Source organism: Eulemur rufifrons, chromosome 1 (genome assembly GCF_041146395.1).
Source record: "Eulemur rufifrons isolate Redbay chromosome 1, OSU_ERuf_1, whole genome shotgun sequence".
Lineage (NCBI taxonomy): Eukaryota > Metazoa > Chordata > Mammalia > Primates > Lemuridae > Eulemur > Eulemur rufifrons.
The window spans coordinates 79,108,604-79,122,272 of NC_090983.1; the positions used below are offsets into that span (position 1 = coordinate 79,108,604).

At 31.1% G+C, this 13,669-nt stretch overlaps 1 protein-coding gene across 2 annotated transcripts in view; it reads right to left on the minus strand.

Annotated features, from left to right (window-relative positions):
• KYNU (kynureninase) overlaps positions 1-13,669 on the minus strand; it is a 139,669-nt gene that overhangs the window by 8,797 nt on the left and 117,203 nt on the right. For both annotated transcript variants that reach the window (XM_069473018.1, XM_069473027.1), the window contains exon 11: positions 1,235-1,287. In XM_069473018.1, coding sequence (XP_069329119.1) covers positions 1,235-1,287 — 53 coding nt within the window. The remainder of the gene's footprint in view (positions 1-1,234; positions 1,288-13,669) is intronic.

The following is a 13,669-nucleotide window of genomic DNA, read 5'->3' on the forward strand; positions in this document are numbered from 1 at the left end:
ATAAAATACAGGTTTCCTGATTTGACAGGAATAGCCTATTTTGTAATTTGAATGTTGCAAATCCCAATACAGATGATTTTCCACTTCCAGTGGTTGGACTTAAAAATTTTTCAACTTTACAGTGATGGGAAAGCGATTCACGCTCAGTAGAAAGCATACTTCAAGCACCCATACAGCCATTCTGTTTTTCACTGTCAGCACAGTATTCAGTAAATTACTTGAGATATTGAACACTTTATTGTAAAATAGGCTTTATGTTAGATGATTTTGCCCAACTGTAGGCTGATGTAAGTGTTCTGAGTATGCCTAAGGTAGGCTAGGCTAAGCTACGGTGACTGTCAGGTTAGGGGTATTAAGTGCATTTTTCACTTACAATATTTTCAATTTACAAGGATTTATCGAGACATAACTACATCGTAAGTGGAGGAACATCTGCATATATAAAACATTATCTTGGGGTTTGAAGGAATCTGAAGGATCAAGTTTATGCTGAATTCTGAAAACACCTGTGATGCTTTCTATATCCCATGTGATTGAGAAATAAAATCACTCAGGAAAAAGAAGCAGCGGAGTCTGTGAGTCCTATGTGTTGTAGAGTTTCATTTCTACCCACTAACGTTTAACTACTCATTGGGATTGCTACACTCTTTGGTATGTGGCAAAAGCCACAAACGGAGGATATTTAGAAAAAAAGAGGCATAAAAATGAATATTTATTAAAGCGCTGCTATGGTGCGGCTTGGTTTACAGCTTTGAACTTGACTTACCCTTAAACCAAACACTTAAATAGGTGCTATTATTCATATTAGGTATGTGGAAAAAAATGATCCAAGATGATATAGCTTGTGCAAGATCACAGAACTATTAAGCAGCAAAATGAGACTAACACCCAAGTCTCTCCGGATCTGATCTCAAACCCCAAATTCCCTTCTGCCCTCACTGCCTGATGTTTGGGCACACCATATTGATGAGATCTGACCAAGCCACATGTATTGTGTGTTAGACTTTATTTCCTTTTATCTCCCTACAAAGGAATACACTCAAACTCATACTAAAATCTATAAACATGTAGTCTTACACTCTGGAAATGTCATTTCTTATTTTAAGAATTCTCAGTGACATTTACAAAGTACACTCTCCATGGAGCATGTATATTACATATAATACAAAGACAGATGAAAACTGAAATGAAATTAAAATAAAATGACTTAGCAGGTAAAATTGAATACACTTACTGTTATCCATTTGAAATCTTGTGCTGAGTTCATGGCCAAACCATCCCACTAACCTAAAATATAAATAACAACATTAGATATTATATTTTGGTCTACAAAAATAACCATAATTTAGGAATTTGGGCTCCGAATTTGTGATATATCAAATACTTGAGCAGATAAATGCTATATGATGTCATAAGGCAATTAATAATATTGACAATAATGAGGATAAAATCAATTTATCTGTATTGTAACAGAGGTAAGGGCCTGAAAAAAGGCAAAATGTATTACAAGTTTTCTTTTTAAACCCGCACCCCAACTCTTTTTGGGAATTAAAACCTGTATTCCTGCCTGAGGCCAGTAATCAGAAGGGCAGAGGAATGTTCTTTGTTTTCTTTTATCTTTGTACCATAGGAGATGGCTTAATGGAATTGTCCAGGCAGAGGTCATGAGCTTGTCTTCACAGAAGATGCTGTAGTTAAACAGCAATAGCCCAAAGCTGAAACCTCCCTTTCAAAAGCTCTGTATTTCTGCTTAAAGGAAGGATGATGGCCCTTTAAGACAAGATCCTGCCACCCTCCTCATTTGCAGGCAAATTAATAAACTTCTCTTTCCTTTTTCTCAAACGACTTGTCCTCATTCTTTGGTGGGCCATGGAGACAAGTACAGAACTTTTGGTAACAATATTATTAGTTATTAAAATATTTTATTTTTGTGTAGTAAAATCATCTGATGAGTTATAGTTAATGACTTTTTTTCTTATTTAAAATAAAATGAACAAAAAATGTTAAGGATTTTGTTTTTAAAATTTTAAGATAAAACTAAGAGCTGAAAAGGGTAAAACAATTAATGCAAAACTATTTTCACAATAGAATCTCTAAAGACATATGGTGGCAAAAAATGCCCCATATAATAGTGGAAAAATTTTCAATAATTTCCTAAAGAAATAGGTTGCTTTTATATTGTTAATAAGAATGTGAATTAATCTGATATAAAATACAAAATACATAGAAGAAAGTCATATGCATGTGTGTTCGTATTACATGAAAAAATCTACAAAATAGTTTAGAGAAAAATATAAAAATTTTAGAAAATGATATACAGTGTTCCTGATAATCCATTCTCCCTAAATAATATTTTAGTTTTAATGCTGCCAAAATAAAAATTCCAAAGCACTCTTTTTTTACAACATGCCAAAATATTTTTAAGTTTATATAGAATATATGAGTGAACATTATAAATTTTGAAATTGAAAATTATACTGGAGTATGTTATATAATTTTGTAATGATATCATGCATGATTTATAAGATAATATAACACATTATAAAACTCAGTAAGTAAACAAGCATAGTACTGGTAAAGAAGCATCAGCAAGACAAAGGAAACATTATAGAAAAACACAGAAACAGTCCTCAGATCATTTAATAATTTAATAAGTGATAATTGCAACATTTCAAAAATGAAAAAATATTTGCATATGTGTATGACTTTGAAAAAGAGAAATTTCTTTCTAAGCATAAAAACAAAAGAAGAAAATATAAAGGAACATACTATTAGATTCATAATCATTTAAAGTTCTATATTAAAAAGACAGACAAAAGTACAAAGCAAACCAAAGATGAATAAGAGGAGTGATAATTGCTAAACAGTTTTTTCATGGAAAAAGGACAATACACCAAAGCTACCCAGCCATAGAGCATGGACAGGCAATTTATAAAAGGAGAAATTCAAATGCCCCACAAATTCAGGAAAAACAAACAAACAAAACAAACAAACAAAAACAACTCAATTTCACTTATACTTAAAACTATGAAATAACATAAGGGTGAGACCATATTTCATATACCAAACTGGTGAAGTCATTTAAAAATTATGATGTCTATTTTCCTCAAGGATTCAGGAAAGGGGAATTAGCCATTTGTCTAATGATCAGACTAATAAAATAGTACTTATACTGTCAAAGACACCTAAATATTTTGTAATAGAGAATTGATAAAATAAATTATACTACTTACATATGATGTGATACTATGCAACCATTATAAAAATCCTATTTAATAGAATATATATTTTAAAAGAATACAAAGGAGAGTATAATATTTAGAGTGTGATTCCAATTTTAGAACAATAAAAGTATGCATTTATATGTAACTATAGCCAAAGTTTTTAAATTTTAATTCTCCATTATTCATATCTGTGTTTCCAGAGTTTCCTAAATAGCATGCATTGTTCTTACAGGGAAATGTTTTAATTATAGGTTTAATTCCTACTCACTAGTCCAAACTTATTTTAATTCCAAAAAATATCATTATTTTGTGCACAAATATATGCATTTACATAGAGTTAGTCTGGAAAGTCTGATTAATTATGTAAAGTGATTTTCTAATCCATCATTTAAAAACATCATACAGCTCCCATGAACTTAAAGGTCAAAATTCATAGTATGTCAGCCTAAGCATACCTTTCAAATCTTATTTCCAATATTTCTTATCTCATTTCAAATAATTCATTCTCAAAATCTAATATTTGTCTCCCTTTTTCCTCACTGGGTCTTTTGCTTCTAATGGGTAGAAGCGGCATGGGAAGAATTAAAGAAAAAAATCAGAGCAGAGTGGCAAAAGCTCAAGTGATAGTGTATATAAGGAAGTTCCAGTGAAAATTTACTTACTGAACTAAAAGCAATGTGCCCAATTTGAACTTCAGAAACTATATGCTTAGTACAACCAATAGTATAGAACGAGGGTGAGCAGGCAGGCCCTTTTTCAGAGCGGCAGTTATATGACATTCTATGCAGAAAAAGAGAGGGGGCACATCCATACAAAGAATTAAGAGGAGGCCAAATAGTTGGAAGTAGTCAGTGAATGAGAAACCTAAAAGGCCACCCTGTCTCCTTCCCTAAACTCTTGCTTAGGTACCTCCTTCCAATTGCCCATCCAGGAAAATTCAACTCATTCAGTGATGAGCAATGATGAGACGGCTATAGCACTGACACAAAGATTCTCCATGAAAAATGTGAGAGGAATTAGTAAATCCTACCCACAGATGAAAAACATGCACCAGAAAAAGTCTGCCAAAAAGCTGATGAAAAAGGTAAAGCCAGCAAATAAATAAAGAAACAATAGAAACATAACAAAATAATATTCCACATGATGGGAAAATGCCCAGTAAAAGTGTAGGAATAAGACTGACATAGCTTGTGCAAGAAAAGGAGAATACTGTGGGAAAGACAGCAAAGGACAGAGGATAGTTAGGAGAAAAAATAAACAAAAATTAGATTTAAAATAGTTTCAAGAGAAAATGATAAATATAGTATGCAGGCAAAGAAGTTCTGCCATAACCAAAATTAATTCCCCAAGAAGAAAAGAAAAAAAAAGGGAAGAACTTTTCTCAAAATTATAATTCAAGACAACTTTTATTAAATAAAAAATAATTAATTGATAATTAATTAATAATTAATTCAATAATAATCTACATATTGAAAAAATGCAACATTCTCTGAGCAAGTTGGGGGGGATTAGAGTGGTCAATTTTGGTTGTTGCTTATTAAAATTATTGGATTTTAAGGACAGAGAAAAAATTAGGGTTCCAGTCAAAAAAGTTTCAGTCAGAATGAAGAGATATCAGATTGGCTTCAAATTTATCAAATGCAACCATTCAATGAGAGAGACTAACATAGAAACACCTACATAATACTCAAAGAAAAAACACATGATACACGAATTTCCTCATTGGGTAAGTTGAACTGTATAAAGTTTACTGGTTTTAATCAAGTAAGAGCTCAACTAATATTTTTCCCATGAATTCTTGCCTGAGAATGAACTTAAGTCAGCCAGGAGATGATTGGGGAAATTGATAAAAAGACATGTCATGACTATTGAATGTAATTGATTATAAGACTGAGATGAAACAAATGTGGAGATTAAGGTAACAAAACAAAATAAAATACTATATGAAAATGTAAAAATGAACAACTGAACAAATGGGGGTTTAAAGTAATTTTACTGATTATCTATAATTTAAACTTGATAAATCAAGGAAAACAAGTATATATCAGATTTAAGAACACAAAGTAAACAATAAGAAAGTAAAAATTAGTGACTAAATCATGGGGTGATAGAAGGTTGGGGAGAAAGAAGAGGAAACGAATCTATCATTGTTCAAGGAAGGGAACCATTAGAATAAAGGAAGAAAGAAATTAAAATCTTCTTACAAGTTCAGAAGAATTATTAACTGAAAAAAAATGAACAAAAAAGCAAAACATCTCATGTTGAAAGACTTTTTAAAAAGCTCTAGAAATAGGAAATATGATATTAAATGACATTGAATTAAGACCAGACATATCTGTCAAAGCAATAAATGTCAATGGGTTTAATTCACATATTGAAAGACAAAGTTATCAGATTGTGCCACAAAACAAAGAGACTCAATTAAAATAAGTGATTCTAAACGAAATAGAATAAAAGGATAGGCAAAAGTAAAAATGGAAAATGGAAAATGAAGCAAGGTGCAATCTTTATGTTCGACAAGGTGGAATTCAGACCAAAAAGGATTAAATAATAAGCAGTGTATTTTATCATGCTAATAATTCACATAAAACAGTTATGAATTTCGGTTCAAAACATAAGCAGTGTATTTTATCATGCTAATAATTCACATAAAACAGTTATGAATTTCGGTTCAAAACATAATGCCACAGCAATACCCATAAAGCAGACATTACAGAAACTATAAGGAGAGCTAGAAATATCCTGTGGTAGAAGAGTTTTGTTAGCTTCCCTAAATCCCTGACAGAGCACGTGGACAAATATATCAATTAAGAAGATAAATCTAACACAAACGTTTAGAGCTATGCCCTGAAATCAAGGTGTTAGCATTTTTAGAAATGCTGATAAGATGTTGACTATAACTACAAAAAACCCTTTAATATTTTCAAAGTGTATATATTGCTGTGTTTTCTGTCTATAATCCAATAAAACTAGCAATTAACAAGAAACTCAGAAAACAAAAAGACTCGATTACCTGGCAAATTGAAAGAAAATTTATTTCAAATTACCTTTAGGATAGAGAAGAATACAAACTGAATTGGTAGAATTTCTTTAAAAGAATAATTAAAACACTATAGATCAATACTTTTGAGATTTGCCAGAACAATGCATAGAGAGGAATTCATACCTTTAAATTTCAGATCAATTAAAACAATTTTAAAAAGAAAGCAGATAAATCAATAAGGACTGAAAAAGTTAAAAAGAACAAGAAAAGAAACTAAAATAAGACAGTAGTATGCAATTAACAAAGAAAAAGGCTGAAATTCCTAGTAAGAAAATATAAAATAACAGTTACATTGATATATAAGTCAAAAGTCAATTGTGGTGACAAGGTGGGTGTAATCAAGAAAATGCAAGACTCTAGTTATGAAAAATATGACATGTGGAGGGATAGTCACAAAATAGGGGAAAATAAAAGCTTTATAAGAGAGATGTTGCTTAAATTTATTTAAAAATCTAGATGAACTGGGTAGTTTTCTGAGAGAATGTGATTTATTTAACCTAATCCCAGAAGGGGAGGAAAATCTAAACCTACATATTTTAATAGAAGAAATAGAGAAAAAGCTCAAATACCTAAAACTCACAAAAGAAGGTGATCTTGTGGGGAAATTCTACCAATACTTTTCAATAGACAATTCCAATCCTTTTTAAATTATTTCAGTGCATTGAAAAGAAAAATCAAAAAAGATGTATGAGAGAGATTACCATTTTTTGTGATAGCAATAGAATATTAATACTAAACCAACTTAGAATTGTACACATAAAAAGCCAATCTTAATTAAAGCTGCAGGGTTCTGAAGCTTCCTTTCTCAGTCTTTATTTATGTCATTTCTAGACACGTGGTAATTAAATATTGAAACCTAATCTCCCTTTGATATGTAAGAAAAGCAGATGTGTATGTTCAAATACTGGGGTGGCCAGGGAAAGGGTGGAGGAGATGGTTCACATCAGTGCATCAGCATTCTGCCTTTGTATCACTGAAAGAACTGTGGTTGCTCAGGCAATGTTGTCCCAAGGAGCTACTATTCATACAACCTGAGAGTTAGTGAGGAGATGCTATTCCCATTGGTTGGTACCCTGACATATATTTCCAGAAGCCCAAGATTGGAACAACTTTTCTTTAATATAAAAAAACAACATGTTGGAAAGTATCCATCTAGTCTGTTCTAATTAGCCATCCCTGAAGGCAAGCCCTTAATTTGTTAAGCTATTAAAATGTAAGTGGCATATAAAATAACTACATCACAGCTAGAGGAGTGCTCATTGAACTCAGATTTTATTTTTTTCTCAAAGTACTTAATACCAGATAACAGTACATGACCAGTGAAGAAAAATATGGATAATAAAGAATTACATTAAAAAATGCAAAATAAAGAGTATTAATTTAAAAATCATACATATTAGCAAACAGATTCTAACAGCACATTAAAATAATAACATATTATCAACAGTGTGGTTCATTTCTGAAATGCAAATTTATTAATACATAATTAATTTTATTAGTAAAGCTGAAGAGAAAATCATAGGGTTATCGTCACAAATCCTATAAAGATATTTACAACAGTCTTTGATTATTCTTAATTTAACAAATAAATCTTAGGAAAACAATAATAGAAAGGCACTTAAAATAATGAAATATATATACCCTCAGCCCAAAAGTCAAACTCAGATTTACCAGAGAAACATCAAAGTTACTTTCTTTAACAAGATTTTGCAGATGTCAAAATTGGAAAGAAAAAGTAAATTATCACTACTGTACTTTCAAATTGTATAATTTTGTACCTGATATGAATAAAAATATAATTTAGTATGGTAGTCTGGTATGAAATTAATATGAGAAATATCTTAATTTAAAATAGTAAAAAATAGATAATATTACTAAGAAATTCAAGATCTACATTCCTGAAAAACAACAGAAGACTTGAATAATATTCAACATCAGGAAAAAAGTCAATTCTCCTCAAATTGAAGTATAAGTTAATATATCTCAGTAAAAATAGGTTTTTATTTGTTTTTACTTGGAAATAGACAAGCGATTCTAATGTCATATGGAAAAACAAATAATACTAAGAAATCTTTAAAAAAGAAGAGCAATGAAGCGCAATATTTCCATAATGTATTAGTATATTATAAAACTTTAAAATAAAAACAATGTGGCACTGTGTTAACAAATTGTTTAATATACAATTCATTATATTAATAAAGATAAAGAGAAGTTCAGGATCATTTTCATAGACCAATGAATCAAAAGAGAAAATCTTCTTGAGAAACAATAAGTTAAAAAAAATCATTTGCAGCTCCCACCACAAGGGATTAGCTAATCTTGCTAGTAATAAAGATCAATAAGGCATAAGTAATAATCCAATAAAAATGACCAAAGAATGTGAATGTTCATTTATAGAAAAGAAAAATATGGTTCTTAAAAGTTATAAAGAAAATCTTTCCACTTACTAATGATAAATATATATATACAAATTGAAACTACATTGAGAAACCACTATTCACCTTTCAGATTGGCAAAAATGCATAAATCTGATCATGCACTCTATTGGTACGACTCTGGGTAAAGACAAATTTCCATGTATTATTGTGGGAGTATAATTTGATGTACCCCTGTGAAAAACAAATGAGCAATAGCTATAAAGGTTACAAATACATATACAATTAATCTAGCAAATATACTTCTGGAATTTTATTTTCCAGAAGTACTTAAACAAGTATGATGTGAATTATGTATAAATATAGTCAGCGTATCTTTTTACTCATAGTCCAAGATTTAAAGGAATCTATAGATCATCAAGGCAGAAAATCAACAAAGAAGCATTCAAGTTAAACTGTACTCTAGACAAAATGGACCTGACAGACATTTACAGAATATTTCATCCAACTGTTGGAGAATACACATTTTTTTCTCACTGTCACATGGAACATTCTCCAGGATAAACCATATGTTAAGTCACAAAACAAATTTCAACAAATTAAAAAAGTCAAAATCAAATCAATTATCTTTTCTGACCACAGTGGAAAAAACTAAAAATCAATAACAAAAGGGACTTTGGAAACTGTACATATACATGGAAACTAAGCAATGTGCTCCTGAGCAACCAATAGGTCAATGAGGATATTAAGAAGAAAATTTAAAAATGTCTTGAAACAAATGAAAATGAAAACACAATGTAGCAGAGGCTATGGAATATAGGCAAAACAACACTAAGGGGGAAGTTTATAGCAATAAATGCCTACAGCAACAATAAAAAAATAGAAAGACTTCAAAAAAGTTAATGATGTACCTCAAGGAACTAGAAAAGTGAGAACAAACCAAACCTCAAACAAATAGAAAGAAAGAATAAAGATCAGAAGAGAAACAAATGATATTGAGACAAAAAAAAAAAAAAAAATACAAAAGATCCTGAAAAATACAAAAGGTCCTGAAAGTTGGTGTTTTGAAAAGATAAACAAAACTAACAAACCTTTAGCTAGACTAAGAAAAAAAAAACAAAAAAATAACAGAAGATTCAAAATTCAAAATAAAAAAGGAAACATTACATCTAATACCACAAAAATACAAAGGATGATTATAGACTACTATGAAAAACTATACATAAAAAATTGGGAAACCTAGAAGAAAAGGATAAATTACTGGACACAAAAAAGCTACAATGATTGAATCAAGAAGAAACAGAAAACCTGAATAAACTAATAATGAGTAATGAGATCAAAGTAGTAATAAAAACTCTCCCATCAACAAAAATAAAAAATAAAAAAAAAAAAGCCCAGAACTTGATGGATTCACTGCTGAATTCTACCAAACATTTAAGGAAGGACTGATACTAATTCCACTCAAATTATTTAAAAAATTAAAGAGCAGAAATACTTCCAAACTCATGAGGCCAATATGACAGTGATACCCAAAACAGACAAAGATACAACAACAACAAAAAGAAAACTATAGGCCTATATCATTGATGAACACAGATGCACAAATCCTCAACAAAATACTAGCAAACTGAATTTAACAACACATTAAAAAGGTTACTCACCATGATCAAATGGGATTCATCCCAGAGGGGCAAGAATAGCTCAACATATATGCAAATCAATAAATGTGACACATCACATCAACAGAATGAAGGCAAAAACCATGTGATCATTTCAATTAATGCTGAAAAACCATTTAATAAAACTCAAAATCCATTCATAGTAAAAACTCTCAAAAAATTGGATATGGAAGGAACATACCTCAACACAATAAAAGCCATACATGACAGACCCACAGCTAGTATCATACTGAGTGGGGAAAAACTGAAAGCCTTTCCTCTAAGATCTGGAACAAAACAAGGTTGCCCACTTTCACCACTGTTGTTTATCAAAGTACTGGAAGTTCTAGCTATAGCAATAAGACAAGAGAAAGAAATAAAGGATATCCAAATTGGAAAGGAAGAAGTCAAATTATCCTTGTTTGCAGACAATGTGATCTTTTATGTACTGAAACCTAAAGATTCCACAAAAAAACTGTTGGAACTGATAAACAAATTCAGTAAAGTTGCAAGACACAAAATGAACATACAAAAATGAATAGCATTTCTATATGCCAATAGTGAACAACCTGAAAAAGAAACCAAGAAAGTAATCCCATATACAATGGCTACAAATAAAACAAAATACCTAGGAATAAACTTAAGCAAATAAGTAAAAGATCTCTACAATAAAAACTATAAAATGTTGAAGAAAGAAATTGAAGAGGACACAAAAAAAATGAAAGATATTCCATGCTCATGGGTTGGAAGAATCAATATGGTAAAAATGTCCATACTACCCAAAGCAATCTACAGATTCAATGCAATCCTTATCAAAATATCAATGACAATCCTCACAGAAATGAAAAAATTAATCCTAAAATTTATATAGAATCACAAAAGACCCAGAATAGCCAAAGCCATTCTGAGCAAAACAAAACAAAACAAAACTGGAAGTATCACATTACTTGACTTCAAGTTATACTATAGAACTTAGTAAGCAAAAGAGTATGGTACTGGCATAAAAACAGACACATAGACCAATGCAGCAGAATAGAGAATCCAGAAATAAATCCTCACATCTATAGTGAACTTACTTTTGAAAAAGGTGCCAAGAACATACATTGGAAAAAAGATAATCTCTTCAAGGAATGGTGCTGTGAAAACTGGATGTCCATATGCAGAAGCATAAAACTAGACACATATCTCTTGCCATATACAAAAAATCAAATCAAAATGGATTAAAGACTTAAATCTAAGACCTGAAACTATGAAACTACTTAAAAAAAATGGGAAAATGCTCCAGGACACTGGTCTGAGTAATGATTTCTTGAGTAATACCCCCAAAGCACAGGCAACCAAAACAATATTGGACAAATGGGATCACATCAAGCTGAAAATTTTCTTAACTGCAAAGGAAACAACAAAGTGAAGAGACAACTCACAGAATGGAGAAAATATTTGTAAATTACCCATCTGACAAGGGATTAGTAACTAGAATTTACAGAGTTCAAATAACTCAATAGGAAAAAATCAAATAATTCTATTAAAAATGGGCAAAAGACCAGAATAGACATTTCTCAAAAGAAGACATACAAATGGCCAACAGATAGAAGAAAAAAATGCTCACCATCACAAGTCATCAGAGAAATGCAAATAAAAACCACAATGAGATATCATCTCATCCCAGTTAGAGTGGCTACTGTAAAAAAGACAACAAATAACAAATACTGGTGAGAATGGAGCCAGGTGAATGTTCGTATGCTATTGGTGGGAATATAAAGTAGTACAGCCACTATGGAGAACAGTATGGAGGTTTCTCAAAAAACTAATAGAACTACCATATGATTTAGTAATCCCACTGCTGGGTATATATCAAAAAAAAAGGAAGTCAGCATATCAAAAAGATACCTGCACTCCCATGTTTATTGTAGCACTACACACAATATCCAAGATATCAAATTAAACTAAGTGTCCACCAGTGGATGAATATATAAAGAAAATGTTGTACATATACACAATGGAATATTATTAAGCCATATAAAAGAATGAAATCCTATGATTTTCAGCAAAATGGATAGAACTGGAGGTCGTTATGTTAAGTGAAATGAACCAGTACAGAAAAACAAATATTGCATGTTCTTGCTGCTCATATGTGGAAGCTAAAAAAGTGGATCCCATGAAGGTAGAGAATAGAATAGTGGCTCTGAGAGTCTGGGAAGGGAAGAGGGAGGGAGCATGAATAAAAGTTGGTTAAGTGGTACAAAAATACAGTTAGAAGATATTAGTTCTAGTACTTGATAATACAGTATGGAAATTACAATTAATAATTTATAGTATAATTTAAAATAGCTAGAAGAGAAGAATTGTAATGTTCCCAATACAAATAAAAGATATATGTTTGAGGTGATGGATATCCCAATTACCCTGATTTGATCATTACACGTTGTATAGCTGTATCAAAAATATCACATGTACCCTCATATATACTACTATATATCAATAAATACATTTTTTTTAAAATGAAAGGAACCTAATTTTCTTCACTAGGAGGCTGGTTTTATAAATTATGGTAAATCTGTACAATTGTTACATTAAAAGTAAATGAGAAAGAGTCCTATATACTGATAGGGAATGATTGCAAGAGATGTGAAACCAAAAAAGAAAGATGTAGAATAGAATGTATTTTATCTTTTGTGTATAATAAATAATTACTTCTTAATTTGTTTTCCATTTTCTCCCCCAACTAGATTGTACGCTCCCGCAGTCAGGGGCTTGTCTCTTAGTATGTGTAGAAGAGTGTTATGAGGATGGTGTGAAGTGTGGTTGATGGTTGATAGGTGAAGCCTGAGTTAGAGAACTGAGCCCTCCTGGAGATGGTCAGGAAGCTCTTTGGAGGAAGCTAAGTAAAAGGATGAGTATATTTTTTTGGAAAAGGGGAAGGAAGGAGTGTTCCAGATAGTTGGGGTAGTACATGCAAAGGCCCAGAAATGAGAAAGGGCAAGGCTATTTGGTAGACAAGTGACTTTTCCAAGGTAGACTTCTCCATGTCGTATAATTGACAATTATGCTCACCATTGGAGATGTAGTCAAATGGTAAACATTGTGTTGAAGTATGTATTGAGTATTGAAGAGGGATTATTTGAAATGTATTCAACATTTTTTAAAAATGCTTTTCATATAACACTTTAAATCCTTTGTTTAAGCTGGAATCAAACTGTAGAGGTACAATTATCAAAAGTTCTTATATTTGTAGGTACAGTTAGAATACAAGTCAGAACCTTTCTCAAGTCTAATGTAAACAGGAGTTCATGTAACTGTTTTTGAGCTACATCAATGGGATGAACTGGAAGAAAAAAATTCACAACATAATTGTTTGTATGAGATGCA